Source organism: Coffea arabica, chromosome 9c (assembly GCF_036785885.1).
Source record: "Coffea arabica cultivar ET-39 chromosome 9c, Coffea Arabica ET-39 HiFi, whole genome shotgun sequence".
Taxonomy (NCBI): domain Eukaryota; kingdom Viridiplantae; phylum Streptophyta; class Magnoliopsida; order Gentianales; family Rubiaceae; genus Coffea; species Coffea arabica.
The window spans coordinates 38187338-38210123 of record NC_092326.1 but is presented as its reverse complement, the minus strand read 5'-3'; the positions used below and the strand labels follow the sequence as shown (position 1 = coordinate 38210123).

Sequence of the window (22786 nt, the reverse complement as noted above, 5' to 3'; positions counted from 1 at the left end):
GTTCAATTTAATCTTGAGTTGCAAATTTTGACGTTGACTAGATGTATGTTCCAGCAGTTTTGATGAATCAAAGACTACATATGATGTAGCGGCAAAGAAATAATCGTCCCCCTTCTACTTACCAAAGCGACCAGTATGAATACGGAATATTACTTCATGATGGAAATTTCTTAAATACATTCTATTTTAGTTCTTTTAATCCTGTTCTTCGTTTACCTTCAGCTTCTCCAATCAGGTTGTCTTTTTTTTTTTTTGTAAAGGAGATCAATAATAGTTTTTCATCTAACTTTATGATGATTTGAAATCGTGATCTATGCTTAGCAATTACAAAGTATCCTCAGCCTTGTTTCATTGTCCCCTTGGTTGATAATTATTTACACTATTTTGCTCAGGATTTGGATTCTCTTGGCTTAATTTCCGTTGTTTACCCATAAGACCACAACAAGACCAATCTGGCCGATTTGGTTTCTTTCAGATTCCAAACTGAAAACCGAATTACACATGCAGAAGTTCTGCTAAAAGCAAAATTAAGTACATGACTATTGATCAATTGTTGTAATACTGAGGCTTGGGACTTTTATGTTGTTTATGATGAACAAAATTTCACAGATATGCCCAAAATATGTGACAATTCAATTAAAGCCAAAAGCCTTAGTTATATCCTTACAAATACAACAATACGAATCTCTTATTCTGAATATTCACCAAACACCAACCTAATCCTTCAGGCTGTGTATGTTGAGCCCACATTCAACTATATTATCATCAACAGGAGAAATTTGTACTGCACCACTACTACTACTAGAAGCTAGAAAGGTGAAGCAAGAATAACAAAATACATCAGTCATGAACTAGCTAGGAATAGCAGCTAATATTACCAATTGGAAGAGATAATACTGTAATAAACAGGCAAGATCATGAACTCCATGGGCCTAGCTACATGCCTATCATCGCCACCCAAGATTACCTAGATGCTGCTGATGGTAGTGCAGTTGATTCTCTTGAAACTGAGCCTGCTCATCAGTATGATAGTAACCACCATGGCCGAAAGAAGTCACAAGTGAAGTTGCAGGAAAATCATTCTGCTGGCATGATGAGGGGCCTCCAAAGCTCAAGGTAATTGGCCCTTTTCCACTCTTTACTGCAGAAACTCCGCTGTGGCAACCGGTGTACTGCTGCACAAGAGTCCGGAAATTCTTGATGCTAGCGTTCAGGAGAGTTGTTGGGGTCCGCCTGGAAGCTCTTGACCGCCTCTTCACCTGCTTCGCTATAGTAGCTTTTGGGCTCAAATCGTTACACACTGGACTTGAGTTTTCAGGTGTGAATACAGGGATAGTAGCATTTGTAGTCCGCGAGTTATCACGGCCAAAAATGCTATCTTCAGTAACTGAAGATGTCGTCAACATGGTATCAGAGCCAGGGAAGAAATCCTCACCAAAACTCGTGCTGTGATCTGAAATGGAATCAGAAATCCCTCCAAAGGGAACTTCGCAGTCATCAACTGCTTCTTGTTGGTAGTAGCTTTCTAGCCACTCAATAGAGTTTGGAACTAGTGCTTGGCTCATGTTTCTTGTTCTTATACAAATTTTCTTGTGGGCTCTATTCTATATGTTTCTGTCAGTGTAAATGAGCTTGATCAATAGATTGATTGAGCTGGAAACCTACCTCATGAGCTTCATTCCTTTAAATACAAAGGAACTTTGGGTCAAGAGTCAGAAGTTTGATTTGGTTGATGATAACTTTCAAACGAAAAGAATGGACACGTCCACTATTGACCATCTGCTTGATTGAGACTGATAGACCCCCCCAATGGCTAAGGTCGTGCTGCTGCTTCCAGGAAATGGCATCTTCCATGACGACTATTGACGAGGACAAAGCGTGCTTAGCGGAACCACATTTGCATCTTAAGATAAAAGCGGATCAATAGTGACGTTTTGTGATCTTTGCGTCTTTCACGCCCTTAGCCTATTTATCAATGAAGTACACAAGTAACGCCATCATGAGATCTTTTACTATACAATGTTGTCTATTTGTTTATGCTGCTTACTTTTATTCCATCTGCACAAGTATATCTAATTTGTGTTTTCTTTTAACAATATCTAGTAGGACGTAAATAGGGGTGTAATTTGTCACTAATGTGGTTTCTTGGGTGAAGGATAGGTCAATGGAAAAAGAAAAACAGGTTCACATGGCAGAATTTTCTATGGAGACTTGTTCTTGTATCATTAGGAACCAGTTATTCCATTATAACTTGTGTTCACCGGCACCAGCTATTCTACCCTCAGTTAAGATAAAAAATAATTTATCACACACAAATACTCTAGGAAATAGAGGGTATACGTACCCTAGTAGAAAATTTTACCAGGAGAACCAGATTTTCAATCAATGTATTTTGTGCATCAAAACGGGAGTTTCAACACTAAAGAGTATGATGCCTTTATTTTAGTGCACATAGCAACCACATGGAGAAGTTTCCAAGTAAGAATCCACAAGGAGAGGACAATAATAATCAACATCTTATCTCTCTGGTGGCTTTTTGCCTGCCCTTTTCTGTGCATTTATTCTGCATACACATTCTCCACTTGCTCAACCATGAAGCCACACCAAACTGGTGAATTATTTGGCTGCACAGACCCTCAGCCGGCTTCCCTTCCTCTCTCTCTCTGATGGCTTTTTGAGCTTATGTAGTTAGTGTATGCTGCTTTAATTAATCCCAATCTCCATTAACAAGTAAGAAGACTCAGTTGTGTGGTTTTGGTAAATGCTAGAGGTAACTGTGACTGACAAACTTGCCAATGATCTTTCTTTCGTATAAATTCTTTCTTTTGCCAATTCTGCTTTCTTGCAAAATGAAAATTGATTCGGCCGGATCAGTCCTATATGGTGCCAAATTATGTCCTTTTTGGTTCTCCCATGCACGCTTGATCTTATTCCATTTCATTAAGAGTTTTTCCTTTTTCGAGACCACCAATCTTTACAAACAATAATAATAGATCACCATTGTTTATAGTGCATGACCAGGTCAAATTTGGCATTCTTTCGCTCTACTATTCATTTCCACATAGCCCCAATACTTTGACTGCGAGCCTCCCGAGTTTTACCACTCATCATCAACTTATAACTATGCCATTTAACTATACTAAACCCCTTGAGGTTTAACTTTCAAATATATACGTGGCGTGACATGATCTAAATCTATCACTATAAAGAAACTCTTTACACGAAATACTTGATCGTTTAACTTACGGTAAAAAAAAGAAAGGTTGAATTAGTCTGCTAATGCACATGCTTTGTTTGTGTGCGTGATAGGCACAGAGGACCCCAAGTCAACTGCCGTGCAGCTGCTAGACATCACTCTGTAAAATGTCAAGTCATCAAATCCCAGCAAATGTAGCATCCTTTTTCACACACATGTATGCTGGAACCTTGTCTCATTAACTAGGAAAATGACCAATTTCGCCAAGCCTGTCTTGCTACTCAATCTATTTTATTGACCGGAGAGTTTTCTACAATATCTTCCTATGTGATTATGTCAAGTGTTTTGTTTTCTTTTGACATAAGAAACCGTAAAAATATCGTCACTGTCCCAGAGGGTTTCTATGGGTCGCTTTTTAATTTTAACAGGGCAGGAAAGAATATATATCTTGTTTGTTAGCCATCAAAATCAAGCTTCAATCTGATTCTCATTCTTGCTAGCCATCAAAATCGATGGCAGTCTTCCCTGGCTTCTGTAAACTACAGTCAATTCATATACACGTTTCCACCACAAATCACGTCAAGCAATTTAACTGAGTCCAGCAGACTACTAGTCTATGGTACCTGAGCGTGGAAACTCTTTGCTCGTACAAAATACTCTGAACCCTGTAAATAAAGGAATCTACTAGTTCAGTATTTTAGTCTCCATGGTTAACCCGACTGGTTCCGGTGCCACATTAACAAATGATTTGCTTAAAGCTAGAAGAAAAGAGGGCTCGTGCACAAAGGACAAAAATCTGTTGTATTATGGAGTAATTAATTTTAACTGTTGATTGAGAGTAAAGTCTGCGAGCCTGTTTGACAAACAAGTTTTTGATCAAATTTGTCCGTTACAAGCTTTTTTAACAACTTGTAATTTCAAAAAATTTCTCAAATTTTTTAAACTATACACTACAAAATATTAAAAAAAAAAATTTACACATTTTAAAAAAATTTTTCTACAACTTCTACAATAAATTACCGTAAAATTTTAGACAGACACCCAAAAAACTTATTTGCCAAAACGGGTCCTACGTTCAAAACTAAACCTGCTTAAGACAGACAGATATCTACTAGTAAGCTTTACCCATAGGATAGGAGTAGTTTATGGTTTATGCTAATAAGTAAGATTGCAAAAGTATGACCTCTAAGTTGGTCATGGTTACTTTCTATCTTATGGAAAGGGGGTTCTGGAACCTGAGATAAATGATGGTTTCCTCCTTGAATTGGTCCATCTATCTTACTTGTGGAAAGTTTGTGACCCTTTTCCAATTACTACTATTTGTTAAGGACACAAATGGCTATTCAGAAGTTGAACGAAATTTTAGTGAATATTAGTGCTGTGACCCTTAACAAAAGTTTAGTAGTCCTAACTGTAAAAGAACATAATAGACTTTTGTAATAGCCTTGTTCAACAGCAGAATAATGCCAAGGCCCAGAATTTTCTTTTCTTTGTCGGTCAAATTCTGAGTAAAAGATGGTAGGTGGGAAAACCGAATTCATTTGTAGCTATGAAGTTACGGGCACGGATTTATGTTAGTCATCTTCCCAACCACAGCAATTATCAGTTTAGTTCACGTTTCACAATGCGGCATTTTCTTTGCAGATGTCAGGCCATCGTATCTGGTCTTCAATATCAAATATTTGGGGTGGCGGAAAATTTTTGCCAGTAGTCGTATCTCACGATGGTAAAAACGTGCCGTACATTAATTTGATATAGAAAAATATACCGTTTAGATTGCTATTTTTAGAAATTTTTATAAAAAAAATAAATTATATTACAATAATTTAATATATATGAAATAAAAAATAATTAAAAAATATATACTGACGAAAAATGACTACAGAAAATTGCAATCCAAAAAAGACTGAATTCCAACCTTTATAGTTTGGTGTTCACGTTTTGATCCCGTGAGTTATCGTGAACTCTCATATATGTATGTAAAAGAACTTGCCAAGTAAAACAAATTGTCCATAAACACTCCAAGATGAAATTTTTCATAAACGATGAGATGTAGAAGGGGCTGATCAGTGATTACGGGAAAAGCTGAGAACCCATTGCAATTTCCATGTTTTTCCCCTTTTTTTTGTGTTTAGAGTTGCCAATTTTGACGCAGAATCAACCGACGACCCTATACTGACAAAGCTACGGTCGTTGTTCAACAAAATCGCCATCATGTACAAGATCCTTTTCAACCCTGGAAAAACACGTTTCTTGATTCTTCACTGTCCTCTTCTTCCTAAACATTTTGGCCTTGTCTACCGGTATTACTAATTTAAGGATACCTATAAATAGCAGTCAATAAATTGCCCTTCGATCGGCTTGTGAAGATTGAAGTCCTAACTGTGCAGACAAGCAGAGACGATGATAAATACACATGATCTAACAATTTGATCACCTCCTACAGTCTCCATTTCTTTTGTGTTCAAGTCCTTCAAACTTTTGGTCTCTTTGGAAGGGGCAAATCTTTTGTCTTGTGACAGTAATTAACATGAAATAAAATCTTTGGTAATAGATAATGATTACGGGTTATAACAGGTTGTCAATTTTTATTAACGAGTTGATACAATATGGTGAGCCGTCAGTATAAAGTAGATGTAGGAAACATTAACTCATATATTAAAAACAACTCTCAATATAAAAAAAAAAAAAAAAAAAAAAAACCACCACCACCGTCACCCATCACTTTCCGCCACCACACCTACGACCCTCCCTCCTCACTTCTCTCTCTCCCCCCATCTTTCCTCCTTCTCTCCTCCTTTCTTCCTCCTCTCTCACCTTCCTCGTCCTCCATTCCCTTTCCCCACTCCCCAATTCCCCCTCCTCTTCACTGACCTCAACCTTACTGGTCATGACCAAATTTGATCGTGACCAAAAGATTGCTGCCAAAAGCTGTGACTCATGGCTTTTGGTCGTGACCTTTTTGGTAGCGATCAAGAAGTCGCAGCCACCCCCCGCGAGTGGGCAAGGAGTTTGGAGTTCAGGAAAAGAAAGGGAGTGGGGTGAAGGGAGAGGAAAGAGGGAGGAGGAGTAGGAGGGGGAGGAAAGAGAAAGGAGAGAGGGGAAAGGAGGAGCGAGGGGGTTGTGGTGGATGATGTAAAAGCTTAAAAAAAATTTATAAATTATAAAAATATCTCAAAATATATTTTAAAAAATACCTCTAAAAACAATTCAAAAAATATATACAGTAAAAAATTTTCATACACACAATTATAGCAATATTTTTAAAAAATACCCGCAAAAACAGTTAATTCAAACAGAGCCAATATGTGATTAATCTGTATATGTCTTTCTCAGTTGATTTACAGTTGATCAAGCAATTTTGGACGTAAAATTCATACCACAAATAACTAAGTAAAGTACATGATGCCAAAATCCAGGGCCACTTCCTCCGGTACGGATACGTTAACAAGCTCATATACACAGAATACAGACACAGACGCAGACACCTGATTCAAATTTCTTGCACTAATGCACAGTTTTACAAAAAGAAAAGAGCCTTAGGCCATGATACAGCACTCGACATTTACAGTGTAGCAAAAATACACTGTGTGAAAGGAGGAGAAAAAAAAAAAAAAGGAAGGTGAAGGAATGTACAAAACTGAGCAGCGTACCCTCCGCGAGTCAATCGGGAACTCACTTTAGAAACTTATGCAGTTAGCACCTAATTCTATCTTCATTTTGCCTCCATTGGAACAATCCATGGAATGGCTATTTCCAGTATGGTTGCGAGTCCCAGGCTTCTGTAACTCAGCAGCAAAGGACATACAACACTCTTTTAACCGACCAAAGATCCTTTCATGCACCAGCTAATCAGGGCCGGCAATTTCATTTATAACCAATGTAGAAACAATCTCCACTTTGATAACAACGGTCTGATCTCTACTCAATGGTTATCTCCAGTATGGTAGTAAGTCTTGGCGTTCTGTACCTCCTGAGGAGTAAAGAAGAACATACAACACTTACTGATGAAAGAGCCATGCATGCACCAGCTAACCAGGGTGGCAACGTGATTCTTAACCAAGGAAAGAAAACCCCAGCAGCAACAGGTATAGCAACCACATTGTAAGCCATGGCGAAGACATAATTCAAACGAATGCGTGAGAATGTCTTTCTAGAGAGATCAATAGCTGTGATGACATCTTCTAAATTATTCCTCATCAACACGAAGTCAGCAGCCTCTATTGCAATATCAGTTCCTGCTCCAATGGCCATGCCAACATCAGCGGCTGCTAATGCAGGCGAATCATTTATTCCATCACCAACCATTGCTACTACACTTCCACCTTTCTGGAATGAATGGATAACATCAGCTTTTCCTGCGGGCATCACCTCTGCCCTTACATCCTGGATACCAACCTGCAATGCAACACGAGAAGCATTCCACCTTACTGTTGATACATAAAAGTGTGATTTGAGTAGTGAGCAAGAGGGTTGACAAGATTGGATCCCATGGACCAATAATTCATTCATGGGATGTTTTTATATATATTTTCTCCAATATTTGCTGCAAAAAAATGCCAATTTCCCCAAGGAAAAAAAAAAGCTTCAATAAATGGTCTACATGTAATACACTCTCAAGTTGATGCCAGCTTTAGTAATGCAAGTTTAGTCAAGATTTTTTATGCCATGAACTGATAAGACAATAATAGTCCCCATTTGGAGGAAAAAAGCAGAGGCCTTTAAGAAAAAAGAAAAAGCAGAAAATTAAGAACCGCATAACTGCAAATGGGGACTATTATTGTCTTGTAATTGCTACAAATGTCCCCGCATTAACCTGTGTAAGTACATTAGAGAGATTAAATAAAAGACAAACCTCCTTGGCAACAGCTCGAGCAGTTCTCCAATTATCACCAGTAACCATAACAGGACAGACGCCCATTTTCTTTAGGCCCTCAATGACTACAGTAGCTTCCCTCTTTAACGGATCCGCTATACCAATGACACCAACAAGAACATTATTATAGGCAACAAGGATGCCAGTTTTTGCACTTTCTTCCAACTCCACAACAAAATTTTCTGCATGATTAGGTATAACAACCCCACTCTCAGTCAACAGCTTCCGGTTACCAACCTATTCAGATTAAGCAAAATCTTCAGTGAGCAGATAAATAAAAGTCACAAAAATTAAATTTCATTTCCTCTTGACCAACTTCCTAACATCTCTTTCTTTAGATACACAAAATCCTCATCAATGAAATAAGAAACTCACCAGAACCTGTTTTCCATCTGTAAAGCACTTTACACCTTTTCCAGGCACTGCAGAAAAATCTGAAACATCAAGAAGCCAGCCAGGGTACATTGTCTCAATGCTGTAGTTTTTGCCATCCTTTGTAGCACCAGAAGATTGATCAAAGAAATGGAAATGGCGTGCATACTCCAAAACTGCTTTGCCCAATGGGTGTTCGCTGCTAGCCTAGGCCAAAAGTAAAACACAAAGAAGTCCCTTTCAGAGACATTGTTCAGCAACAGCTACCAATTTTGCACTCTATTCTCAATGACCATACAGAAAAAATATGTATTTGTGTCCAGAAGCAAAAATATGACAAACAGCCATTCTACAGCCCCTTTCTGATATCTATCTATCTATCCATCCATCTCTGTCTCTTTCACACATACACATACAGACACAAGACCCCACACACAGAAATAGCACACAGGAAAATATCCAATGCTCTGAAGGCAAGGTAGAGGAGGTAGTAGACAGCTGGAAATTCTTCTGGTGATAAAATTAAGTTATCCAAGCTGAGCAGTTTTTTTGCTTACCCTAATACTTGCCTAATTCACTTTTTTAAGCTATCCAGCATTCAGAGTATTAAGACATAACACAAAAAATAAGCAGCTAAATAGCCACTAGAGACATAGCTACCTCTGCAGAAGCTACCAAAGTGAGAAATTGGCCACGATCCATTCCCGTGAAAACTTTTGCGTCAGTAACTGTGGCTTTTCCTTGGGTTAAGGTGCCTGTCTTATCAAAAATCACATACTTAATCTTCTGTGCCCTCTCCAGTGCATCACCTCCTTTTATTAGCACTCCGTTAGAAGCTCCAACACCCGTTGAAACCATAACAGCAGTTGGAGTCGCCAAGCCAAGTGCGCATGGACATGCTATTACAACAACTGATATGGCAAACATGAGCGCAAAAACAAAGTGACTTCCATTTTCTGGTAACCATGCTTCAGGGTAGGCGCCAAGAACCCCAGCAAAGTACCTACAATAAAAGAAAAGAAATTAGAGCTTCAACCATACAACATCTCCTAGGGTATTAGCTGCATTTTCAACAACTGACATAGTAACACCCCAAATAGTAACATTATTACTCACCAACATAATAATGTCACAAATGCCATAGAAACAACTGTAGGGACGAAAACACTAGCAATCTGTAAGGCACAAAATTACCCAAAGTAAGAAAGATCAGGATTAGGTATAAAACATAATAAAGAAAGGCATAGAAAATGGTACAGAAAGCTTCATGATTTTGTGACATTCAATTAACTGGGCTACTCTAATTTCCGTTGTGTTACTTGTAAATACAAGGTGAATCATGTATCCACCATTAGCATCTATCAGAAAGCAATCCATGTGTTCCAATTTCCTCTATTTTGTGAATGGTTTCAGAGTAAGTTTCCATAAATGATAACCTCAATGTGGCAGAAAGTACCTCAATGTGGCAGAAAGTACCTTGAACAAGTCCATAACTGTAGAGAAGTATTTTAATTCATGCAAGAAAATCTAGAAAACCGTAAGAAAATCTGTTGCTGTGGCCTATCAAATGGATTTTTTTTGACCTCCCACGCCTCCCCACACACAACTGCCAAACCCAGGATTCGAACCCTGAACTTGGCAGCAGGGAGAACCCTAAGAGCCCTCCCCTGGCTACTGGGCTATCAAATGGATTAAAGATTGACTACTTAGCCCGATATATCTGTTTATCAAGTATTGCAAAAAGTCTAAAAGAAACTCTACCAACCATAGAACAAACCACTTGCTATGGACAACATAATCTCTTCTGACTATTGCACTGCCAAATTAGAAGGGATTTGCATTTAGTACAAAGTCAAAGAACTTTATTTTCTTCAACCCTGAAATCATTCTGACATTCAGCTTATTGTTAGCTAATTGCACCTTTACTGCTTTCTAGTGTCCCACTATTACTTCAGCACTGTCCTTTTTTCTTGTTTTCTTTTTTATAAGTAATTACGCTCCAGAGATAATCCTTCCTGAGATGTAAGTGAATCTCTTTCTCTCCTTTTCTTTTAACATGACTGGTTCTACAACCCAAATTAAGTAGAAAGAAAAACTGCTAAAAAAGCTGGATAAATCAGGTTCACTGCACGAAAAGTGACAACAGAACAAGCAACAAATAAAGTTTGATAACCTAAGTAGCTGAACATATTGGTTGGGCATTTCAAATCAATATTAATATACAAAAAATAAGGGCAGAAGTGCAAAGGCAAACACATTCAAAGAATTAAACCCACAGAAACCAGAAGCCAGGAAACATAAAGCAAAACGTGATTGAATGGAAAGGATGATACTTACGTAGTCAGCAAATTTTTGAATGGGAGCTTTTGACATCTGTGCAGTCTCAACCAGAGATATAATCTGGCTCAAGACAGTGTTAGATCCTACTTTCATGGCCCGTATGTGAAGCAAACCATGCAAGTTTATTGTACCTCCAATGACTGATGAATTCACTTCTTTGAAAACAGAAGCAGATTCCCCCGTAACCATACTCTCGTTGACATGGCTTGAACCCCATGCAACCACACCATCAACAGGAACCTTTGCACCAGGAAGTACTTTTAATACATCACCGGGCTGTATAAGCAAAGCATCAATCTGTCTTTCTCCTACAATCTTTCCCTCTGAGAAAGAAAGTATTATATACTTATCAGCTGTTCATCTTCCCCACTTAGTGGAAATTATTACATCAATCTTTTGTCTATTAAAAAAAAACTGCAATTTCAAGCATATAGCAAAAAATTCGTCCCTACAAAGTTTGCCTATTGCATTTACAACAATGTACCTTTATCTTTAAGAAGCAATGTAGCCGTTGCTGGTGCGAGTTCCACCAGCTTTTTGATAGCATCTGAAGTCTTTCCCTTTGCGACAGTCTCTAAGTACTTGCCCAGAAGGACGAAGGTTATCAGCATGGCACTTGTTTCAAAGTAAGTGGGAGACCAAAACCCAGTCACTGCACCGTATAATAGTGCATATACAGAGTAAAAGTATGAAGCTGAAGTTCCTAATGCAACCAAGACATCCATGTTTGTTGATCCATTTCGGAGTGCTCTGCCAGCAGCAACATAGAAGCGCTTACCAATAACAAACTGAACAATAGTTACCAAAGCCCACTTCAGCCAATCACCCATTTGGAAGGGGCCACATCGTCGAAGTAGTAGAGAATACAAGATTGGAATATGAGGACAAACTAATCGCATGAAAATAACAGGAACCTGGTGTAATTGACAAAGAGTTAACCAAATGACTGCTGGAAGCGAAGGTGTGCATGCAAAACATACAGAAACTATTTAGCACACAATGGAAGTAGCCACAAAGTTGCACTTTTCTCTGTAATGATGAAAACACTCCATCATGTTTCAAGATATGCTAAAAGTACATAGATAGCTTACATAGAAAATAATCCGAAGTTGCTAATAGAGAAAAATGTCTCTAACTTCAATAGTCTATACTCAAAAAGCCAGTTCTTGAGCACAATAGATCATTGGTGTACGCGTGATTTAAGTGTTCTGTAACATAACAAAATCTATTAGCCACTCTACCTACAAACAAAATAGCAACTGAATCTCAGCAACAAAAATAATTTTCTGTCAAAGGTGTATGCTTGTATGAAACACAATTGAAGTACACTCTCTTCAAAACTATTCTAGCTTAACAGATCCTTAGCATAACCCACAAGTTTACATTACCACCATTCCAGTATCCCTCAAACTCAAAATACATTACAAAATTAAAGATTAAAGAACCAATAAGTAACTGATTCAGCATACTATAATATATACTGTTGTAAAGCCCAAGCATTAATTTTCATACTCCCAGCAATGTTAAAAGGTGAAAAACAGGTTAAGGAGCCAACTCACACTGAGAAAGAAGCTAGCAGCAAAAAGCTTAAGCATATCTGATGATTCTTGTAGATCTTTTGATGCCATTCTTGTGTAAGGGTTCTTGACAACTAACTTTAGTTTCGCACTGCTTTCTCCTTCAATTGCATCAACCAATGACCTTGAACCGAGGACCTCAGGATCAAACACGATCTCTACTTCTTTCAATATCCGGTCAAAATGGAACTGTCTCACTCCCTTCAAATTACAAAGTATTTCTTCTAATTGTTGTACATCCAGCTCACTTGATACACCTAGAACGCCAAGTATGATTTTATCTTGCTCATAGCTCTGTACAAATGAAGCCTCAAAGCCAGCATCTTCAATAGCATTGACTATATCATCCTTACTGACTATGGTCGGATCATATTCCACCTCTCCAAGAGAAGTTGCCAAAGCAACTACTGCCCTTTTAACCCCTGGAAGTGTTCTTAATATACCCTCAACAGAATTTACACAGGCTGCACATGTCATACCTCCAATTGTAAATTGCCCTGTTAATGTCCCATTTGGCTTTGCATGGGATGTACTTGGTTCAGGAATAATTTCAGCCTCAAAACCAGCATCTTCTACAGCATTTTTAATGTCTTCATCCTGGAAGAAAATGAGAACCCAGGTTCCAATGATTTTAATGCTACTTGAGCAGTTTTACATTAACCAATATTAGGGCAAGTAACGAGCTAAGCAAAATATATGGGGATGGTAAAGGATCCAAAGAACTGAGACCAACAAATCTGGCCAATGGTAAATATACTTCCACCTAGATAAAAAGACAGAGTTCCATACCAATACGAAATTGATAAACAACATCTATAGAAAATTTACTACACTTTTGATGCCTTTTACATCCTAAAAGCAGAATGACAGTTCAAACTATTAATATCATTACCAGCAATCATGCAATCGCTCCCCGTATTGCAGCCAAGCTATATAAGCACCAATCAAACAATTCTTCCAGGTAGTGCAGCTAAGCTAGAGAATCGTACAAGAAAAAAAAATCTCACTGCAATTCTAAGGGTTTAATATTGCCAATGGTGATTCCATGATAAAATTCCACATTTAAGTAGATTAATCACTTAGCATTATGTTTAATGATGAACATATTGACACTTTTTGAACTACATGATAACCTCTTCCGAAATGCAAAGCCAAAACCTTTAAGACATAGTGAAAGCTTCATCCGTTCTATCCTTTCCATTTTCATTTGCAGACTTAACATTTCCTACTACACTTCGAATCAGTCATTTACAATCAATAAAAACTAAAAGGAAAAATAAATTTCTGTTTGCACACTTCTTCAAAATAACTACCATAGTTAACACTCCAAAAATGGGAAAAAAAAAAAGATGCAAGGGAAGATCAGCAGAAAGTTTAAAATTTCTATAGGAAGTAAAAAATGGAGGAGCAACTTCCATCATGTTCCAAGTCTCAAAATTTTACTTCAAAGATCCAAACAAGCTAGTATGAAGTATCCTATTAATTCCAGCTAAAATTCAACAAATCAACCACGATTTCAGTGAAATTATCAGCAAAAAATTTTCAAAGCACTCAACAGAAAAGTCACGAAAGAATGAAGACTTCACCTTGACCAAGCTAGGATCAAAGACGACGTCAGCTTTATTCTGGAGTAAGGCAACAGAGGCTTTAACAACGCCATCCAGTCCAGAAAGAGCAGCTTCAACGGAATTGGAGCAAGCAGCACACGTCATCCCCGTAACTCTCACCTGAATTCTTCTCAAATTCGCCGGTATTTTCGAGGAATTAATAACTTCCTCCTCCAAATATTCTTCCAGCAGCCTCACCTCCTCCCCGGCCCCGGCGTCATCCTCCGTCGACGCTGCTCTCACCGCCGTTAGCTGTAGGTTCCTCGTACCCGGCGCCATATATATTCCAGAAAATAAAAGCAAGGAAAAAAGAGATAATTATATATTATATATTTGTTAAATAGTTGTATATCTGTATATATATATATATATAGACACAATTTTTCAGTAGAGAGAGAGAGCGAGCGAATGTAAAAACTGTGTGTGGAGGGAGAACGGGAGAGGCGAATTGGGAGAGACAACGAATTTGTAAGTTCAAGTAAAAGGAGAGAGAAATTTTATGGATGGACGAAAAAGGGCTTGGAGATGAACGAATTCACGGTTTAGGGATTTGTACTGCATGGTTTTGGTAGGGCTGTACTACACAAGACCTTTTTTTTTTTTGCTGTGTGGGGGGGGGGGGGGGGGGGGCGGGGATTTAAGATTTGAGATGGAGCAATTTTAAGAGAAAAACAACAAATGATATGAAGATTATTGTTGCATTTAGTGAGTGATTTTGATGTTTTTGAGAGTTTGGAGTTGAGGGTTTTATTACTTGAGTTTTGAAGAATGGATTGGGTTACCAAATTTGTGGATTGGTGGACGTGTTTTGAGCTTTGGTGCATTTATGGTTGGGTGATTAGTTAGTTGATTACTTTATCAAAGTCATTATGTCTGCTGATTTTCAGGTTTTGAGTAAGATTTGTGCCTTTAATTGTCCTTGTAAAGTTGTCATCAATTGGTTCAAAAAGTTTGGGAATTCAAGTTATTTTTTCAATCATAAACTGGAGATACAAGATTGCGAGCCAGAAAGATCTTCAAGTCCTGTTTGAATTATTTATTATTTTTTGCAGAATTTTTTAAAATATATATATATATTTGATGTATATGAAATAAAAATATATTTATAAAAAAAATAAAAATTTTGCTTAAAAATCTGCAATCCAGACAATATTTTAAATCGATCAGCAACATTAGATGTTAGAGAGAAGACAAATCCATCTTTAAATTTTTTTTTAACTATATGACACGAGATCGGAACTCCCAACGTACAATTCAAAGAAAGATTTTAAATCCTTTTTGTGTCCAATTTGGCTAAGATAAGTTGGCTATTTAGGAAGAGTTAATAGGAACCATTTGGCATACAGTTGTTGAAACTAACAGTGGCCGGTTGTGGAAAATGCCATACAGGAATGATAATACTCCTGCTATCATACTAAAACTTTGTCAAATACTTTCATTTTGGTTATTAGAAACTTAAGCCCTTATATAATCTATAATGATTTGCTAACATCTTGTTTGGATTGTTTGTTTCCGTCAAAAAATATTGTCGTTTTTCGTGATCACATTTCCTTATCACCTTTTTCCCTCACATATATCAAATCGCTACAGTATTTTTTTCATGAAAAGTGACGAAAAATGCAATCCAAACACAACCGTTTTAGGTTTTTGTCAAATTCTTTCTAGAATTCAATTCTATTAATAATTTGATTTAAGATTGATAAAGCCCCAGTCGCCTATTCTTTTGCTATAAAAACGTGTAATTTTCTGATTTACGCTGAAATATATTATTATTATTAATACTCTAGTGATACTTTAACGATGAATTCCCATTTTTTTTCATTGAAAAAATTCAAAAAGAAAAGGGGCCAATGCCTTTGAAATTGACTCAAACAATTGTCCAAAACACGACAAATATATAAAAATTCAAGTTGCGGTATTATCAATTCAACATTCCTGGCTATCTTTTCATTTCACGTGGCTCATGTGCTCTCTCTCAGTGTTTTGTCTCGTATATTATCTAAGATAACAAGCCACCCTTTCTATACATCATCTTCCATGATTTTGTCCAATTAACAAATTTTAGTATAAGATGTCCTTTTTTTTTTTGGATAGTACTCACCTATTCTACTATATATTTACACATACTAATAATTATTATTCTCTCTTATATTTATATATTTTTTCTATTTAATTTTGCCTACCTTTTTTGTATTTTTTATTTTTACTAATTAATCTTATATTTTTAAAAATATAACACTTGAAGAAGGGAAAGGGAAGTGTTTGAGAATCCAACAAGAATGCCAACTAGCTAATATCTTTGTCAAGATCTCGAGGAGGACTAAAATATTTTTCCAGCACCTATTTCCACTTCCCTAAACAAAAGTTACTGTAGTTTTCTAACGTATAATTTTTGTTTCCAATGTTGTTGCCATGAGTTTTTAGTGTACTTCTTTAAAGTTTAGTTGAAAAATGAATAAAACGTGGAATTAATTCTAGTTGTACATTGTGTTTTTTTTTTTTAGCTAAATAAAATTTTGGATGAATTTGACTTCAGTTACTATTTACTATCACGGAGCATAATATATTCTCAAAAACATATATCTTTTACAGGGTTCTTACTGATACTTTACCAATACAATCCTTACATCGATTTACCGCGGTAGAAAAACAATTCAAGACAAAACATCTTTCCATTTTTTTTGAATTTTTAAATGGTAAATTACTCTACATAAACGTGTCTTTAAAAATTAAAGAAAACATTAAAAATAATCATTTGACCTTAAAAGTATCCAGCTTTTACCTTTTCACTTATTCCTGGTCATCCCGAAAGACATCCGGGAGAGGGTATTTTGGGAACAATGGCATTTTGTGTAACAGCGTATTTCCTTCTAGACTTTGACGTGTAGGCTGTCGCAGACGCGGCAGACGTCCGACAAACGTTCATTTGACCCACTGACATTAATTGTTCGCTATCCTACAAAGGGACTTTCTTCTCGTAACGGATCTTCTATACCACATTTTATGCCATTTTTTTTTTATTATATTATTATTTCTCCTTCATAAACATTATATTTTAATTCTTTTTTATTTTTTTAAAATCCAATAACTATTAATTCAGTACAAAATAAATACAACAGCTTCAAAAAAGCAATATATAAAAGAAAATTAAAAAATACAACAGAAAATTCGTAAAAAATCTCATTTTTTATGCATTTTAATTTTTTGAATTTATTAAATTTTGTGTATTACTCAATTAATAGTTATTGGATCTTAAGAAAACAAAAAAGAATTAAAACATGATATTTATGAAGGAGAAATAGCAATATAATAAAAAGTGGGATAGAATGTGGCACAGAATGTGAGACAGAAGATCCGTTGCGCTTTCTTCTCTAGTATTTTACATTTGCAGCGGGTTGGACCTGATGCTTACTGACTTGTACCATGAATATAAAATTTTAAAAAAAGCACTGTAGATTGTGTAGGATATGTGCAACCTTTCCATTTCTCTTTCGGAGTGGGTGAACCTAAAATTAAGACAATTTCTCTCCATTAGTTGGGCTGTCTTAATTTCTTAAGGTTAGGTGGACTTGTTTCAAACCACCATGTAATACATATATATATATATATATAGTAAATAGGAGGTCTCAAATTTGAATCTCTCACGTAAACTTCTTTGCTCCATGTCACCTAACTCATCCCCTTTCTTCCAATCCGCTGTATATAAAATATATCATCTATTCGCTATTATAAAACTCCCAAAATTGGAGCCTGTTTGAATTGCTAATTTTAGGAATTTTTATAAAAATATATTCTATAACAATTTAATATATGTAAAGTAAAAAATTAATTGAAAAATATGTTCACAAAAAATAAATAATTTTTTTGGTAGAAAATAGCAATCTAAACAAGGCCTTATAACTTAAAAGAAATCATTTGAGATGTTTTCGTATTGTTGTGCACGTAATAGGACAAAATTATTTATTTTAAAATTTTGAATTATCTTACTGAAGTTGTCTGATTTATCACTCTAAAGAGACGTAATGCTTTAAAATTTGGAGAAATTTTCTTAATGTAATGGCTTTTTAGAAATAAATTTAATAAATATTAATTATCTGACGTTGTAGAGAAGTATTATATGTCAATTATTGGAAGTTTTGCCTCGAGGCTTCTCATAAATTTCATATTGCAGGGTAGTTGTAGGGTTAAAAATGAGTCTAATCAAACCGAACACAGTTAAGTTTGTTTGATCATTTTAATGATTTTAAAATTTTATTTAAATTTGACTTGTTTATTTGTCAAACTAAACTTGAATGATTATTATTTTTTTTTTACAAGATTGAATATTATCAAGCATAAAATCTTGTTCAAATTTGGTTTGACTAATAGGCAAATCAAGTTCGAATAAGCTTTTATCAAACCAGGTTCGATTTGAGTGTCGAGCAGATTGGTTCATCGTATTTACACAATTTATTACCTTTCAAAATCTTCCTATATATAGTGCACGAGTACTAGGGTTTGCTGTTAAAAAAATTTTGCCAACATTTTGTAGTCTAATTTTATCCTTGCATGACGGAACACTCTACAACTACATTACAACTTATCTTCCATACCGCAGCTTTAAGTAGTTGTTGCCATGCATACTCGCCCCCACTTTTACAACCGTTTTTACAACTACAAGCCTGTTTGGCAAATAAGTTTTTGATCGAATTTATCGGTTACAAGTTTTTTTAATAATTTTAGTTACAATAATCTCAAAAAATTTCTCAAAATTTGTAAATCACACACTTTAAAATATCAAAAAATTTACACACTTCAAAATTTTTTTAAAGCACCAATAATTTCCTCTCTTTTCAAAAACAAAAAATAAAAAGTACTCACCTATTTATAAAACTTGATAAAATTTTAAATAATCACCAACAAATTAGTATCTTTTTCCTTTAAGATTTCTTAACGTGCACACGCATTGTGTGCGTCTTTCCCACTAGTAATAATAAAAAAGAGGCAGAACAGCAAAAATAAAAGACACAAACAAAAATAGCAAAATGAACTAGGGAAAATCATTTGAGGATGTTGAGGTCCTTGTGGATGAAGCAATCGGTAATTTTAACCTTCTTACGTTCACAAAATCTCCACTTATCCATTAAAAAGCGGGCTGCAACGCTTTTTCTTGGCTTGAAAAGCCAAAGGGCCAAGAAAATGGACATTATTGCGGCAACGACATGACAACGTAATTGCGTGGCCAATTTCATAATGCAAAGCCATTTTGCTTGCAGGGATTCCTAATTGGAAAGATGACTTTGTTTCCACTGATTGAAGGGACAAAAGTAGAATATGACCCAAGTGGGTCCTAAAAATATGTTAAAATTTTGTACTGTTTACGTTTATATCATAAACGTAATTTTTAATCATTTTTTTATTTCATATATATATTATATTATAAAAAGTGTTACAGTATTATTTCAGATAATTTTTATGTACTGCGCCCACGAAAATGGACAAGAAAGATTCGTGCATGGAGAAGAAACACAAGAGTTCCATGAATCATGGTGCATGTAGCTTCATTGGTTCCATCTTTTCCTCCAATCCAACTATGAGTTTGGAATGGGGCCAATGGCATTTGTGTGTTCTTATTGGAATTCTTACTAATGATACACACGCAAAAAGATGCTTTATGATTGAAAGCGTATGGACTCTTTTTGTTAAGAGTAGAAGTTGTAGCACGTACGTATGTGGTGTTTCCACAAATGTACTTTCTTATATGTACTTGGTTTGTGGAGAAATTATTAAGAGAATAACATTTTTTTTTTTATAAAACTCATATTGTAGAGAAACTTTTCTTTACACCATTAATAAAAGAGTTGCTTCTTTTTTTTTTGATTTGCAATAAAAGGTTAAAAAAAATTATTTTTGTTTATCATGGTTTTAGGCTAGTAAGATTCCCAATTCTAAACCAAACTAATAAACTTTTCATATCAAATTGCAAAAATTCGTAGAAAATGCGACAAAAAAAAAACACAATCTCGAGCACGGATTTTGGTAATATTTTCCCTTTTTCTTAATTACATAGAGAGTGCATAAAAATAACTTCCCATGAGCTTAAAATCCTCCTTCAACGGTTTATTATTCTGTCTCAGCCATAATAGGTACTAACCAAAAATCAAAATCAAGCACGTATGGTCATCATGACATGCAAAAATTGAACAAATATCCAACTGTACTAGCAGATTATTTGCAGTACTACTATTTTGGTTCAAGAAATGCATAGTGAAAATGAATTGTACTTTGGGGTGCATGAAGACTAGGCAATCCAAAATAAACAAGAATTCACTTCTGCGTCATGCATTCAAAGTCAGAAAGGTTAAGTCAGAAGTTGTTGAACTTGTAATGTCCGTCTGACCAAATCGAGGTTGGATACTTGGATCACAAATCATACTTCTTGTTGTAGAGATAGGCAGGGAAGTGACCTACGACCACATCGTTGGTCCAACGTCAATTACAAAGTTCAGTTATTAAACTAAACTCATCAGAATATGATATCAACTAATGCAACATTTGTTGGTTGGAAATGCTTTAGTTGAGATGTTGCTGCCATTCTGCTGCTGTTTCAAGGAGCAGGTAAGTAGCTTCTTGGTCGGTCTTTTTTTTTTGCTTCCTTCAATTTTTTTTTTTAGCAAGAAAGATGTAGGATGTAAGAAGCGAGAGGAGAATAGAAAAATTAGAACCCAGAATTTCTAATTCTTGGGGCGTCAAAAATTGAGTCTTGGTTGGTCTTGGTTGCCGATCTTGCACCCAAAAAATGGGAATCTTTTTTTTTTTTTTTTTGACGACTGGGGGTATCCTGGTCAATTGACCAGACTAATCCCCCCAAGCTGGAAGAACCCACCCCAGGGATTCCAGCGCGGTACGGGGAGAGAGTCGAACACGGACCATGCTCCTAAAGAGGAGGCTACCGGACCGGCCGCACTAACCCCGGGAGCCAAAAAACAAGAATCAACTTGCTGTTTTTGCTCATTTTAAAGTTGTTACTTGCATGTTGGTTAGTACATTTATATATAAAAAAAAGTAGGTAAAACGCACTAATAGTAGCAGCATAGATTCCAGGGATCGTACGGAAAAGTTGAGGTTTATAATCGAAATCCTTAATTTATTAGTTGTAAGTGAACCACTAGTAGGTGTGGCTCCTGATACGTAACTAGGCATCCATTCTATGTTATAGATTTAGGGTTATCAACTTCTTTTGGCTGAATTTTCTGCAAGTTTTATGATTGTTATCATTATCATTTTGAGGTCAAAAGGAAGGCAAATACTTTTTGCATTGCTACCTCTAGTATCTGCTCTTGAAAAGGGCTTAATTAGTGATTACATTGGAGGGTCAAGGAAGAGTGAAATTCCCAATTGAAGATTAAGATTGGTTTTTGTAAGGATGTCTGCACAAGTATTACCTTCCCAGTCTTGGCTTAGCAAGTTCTTAAGATTTGCTATTATTTGTTGAATAAATTTTATATACACTGATAGTGTATATATTATCATAGATGGATACATGACACATACATAAAATTTAGGTTTTAAATTTAAATTCGAATTATGTGTTATGTATCAAATCGTAAAAGTGTATACACTGTCAGTACGTAGAGATTAATCCTTATTTGTTTACTTTTGTTTAAAATTTGCTATTATCCTTATTAATGAAGTATGAGAAGAATGAACGTTCCTCGCCTTAAAACTCATACAATTTAGATATTTGGGCTAAAAGCAGGATATGAATTTTGCAAAACAAAAATCTCATTGAGAGAAATGAGGATGGACCGGTGTAACCGGGGATGGGCTATTGTCAATTCCACTGTAAGACCTCTCCTTGTGCAATCCAGGCTGATCGAGTTTGTCATTGATGGGCTAGATTGGTTTCCAAAGTTCAGAATGACAAACGTTAGTTGGATGCCATGAAATTTAAGGCATTGTTGTCCTGGTTGTGAAATATGGTGTAAATTAGAATTCAGCTACGTATTTCCTAATATGTGTTTCGTTCATGTGAAGGGCTGAAATTTGCTTCCTTCTTTTATTGAAACAGCTTCTTTGCCATTAGGTTTCAAGAAAAGCTGTTGATTTCTTCGGTTCCTGATCCTTTTCATGAGGGATCATCCTTATTGATATCAATATTCTGCAACTTTTCCACCAGCTCATGTACTACAGGTACCTTGGCCTGCATTTTTGTCCAGAAATTTTTGAAAATTTTATCAGCGGATGCAAAGGCACCTGTCTGGTTTAATGATGATTTAGTTCTCTCCGAATTCTCCATTGATCTCTTCGGATTCATCCCTTCCCCTTAGTGTAGAGTAGAAGTAGGTGTAAAATAAAATTTATCGTGTTCGGAAAAAAAAATGTACAATAGGTACCTCATCCAACCGTCTACCTAAGCCTGTGAAAGGTACAAACTTGGGCTTCTACATGTTCTCCTCCAACTTGTAGATGCAGCTGGTTTTTTCTCCACCCAAACAATTAATGGGTGTCAATGATTTTACTTCTTATTCTGGAGGATGGATTTATGATTTATCTTCTTGGTCATATTTACGTCTAATTATCAAAGAAAAAAAAAACATATGAAACCTAAATTCTCAAGTCTGGACCTTGGATTGATTATATAATCATAAACATGATTAGGAGTCAAGGTTTAGTTATAAGAAAATTAGGGAATATATATAGTGCAGGTGTCCTATCACTAATCCTATTCTTGAAAAAATATTATATATATATATATACACACACACACACCACATAGTGGTGTTTCACCGCTTTAATATTTATTTATTTTTAATGTTAACTCCTATCTTTAGCCAAA

General features: G+C 35.9%; 1 protein-coding gene across 1 annotated transcript; it reads right to left on the bottom strand.

Moving 5' to 3' along the window:
- Window positions 1-6482: 6482 nt before the first annotated feature.
- LOC113709213 (copper-transporting ATPase RAN1) lies at window positions 6483-14422 on the bottom strand. The gene is made up of 9 exons (XM_027231916.2): window positions 13948-14422; window positions 12344-12958; window positions 11269-11698; window positions 10782-11107; window positions 9561-9619; window positions 9105-9447; window positions 8448-8651; window positions 8052-8309; window positions 6483-7594 (listed from the first exon to the last, which is right to left on the bottom strand). The coding sequence occupies exons 1-9, from the start codon at window positions 14245-14247 to the stop codon at window positions 7118-7120; spliced, it is 3012 nt and encodes a 1003-aa protein (XP_027087717.2). The 5' UTR covers window positions 14248-14422; the 3' UTR covers window positions 6483-7117.
- Between the last annotated feature and the right edge of the window lie 8364 nt (window positions 14423-22786).

Bases quoted from the DNA above. Each gene is read 5' to 3' on its own strand.
- LOC113709213 (XM_027231916.2), bottom strand. From the start codon at position 14,247: ATGGCGCCGGGTACGAGGAACCTACAGCTAACGGCGGTGAGAGCAGCG. The intron at 12,959-13,947 runs GTGAAGTCTTCA...ATTTTCTTCCAG, and splicing joins TTGATCCTAGCTTGGTCAAG to GATGAAGACATTAAAAATGC. The intron at 11,699-12,343 runs GTGAGTTGGCTC...CAATTACACCAG, and splicing joins CTGCTAGCTTCTTTCTCAGT to GTTCCTGTTATTTTCATGCG.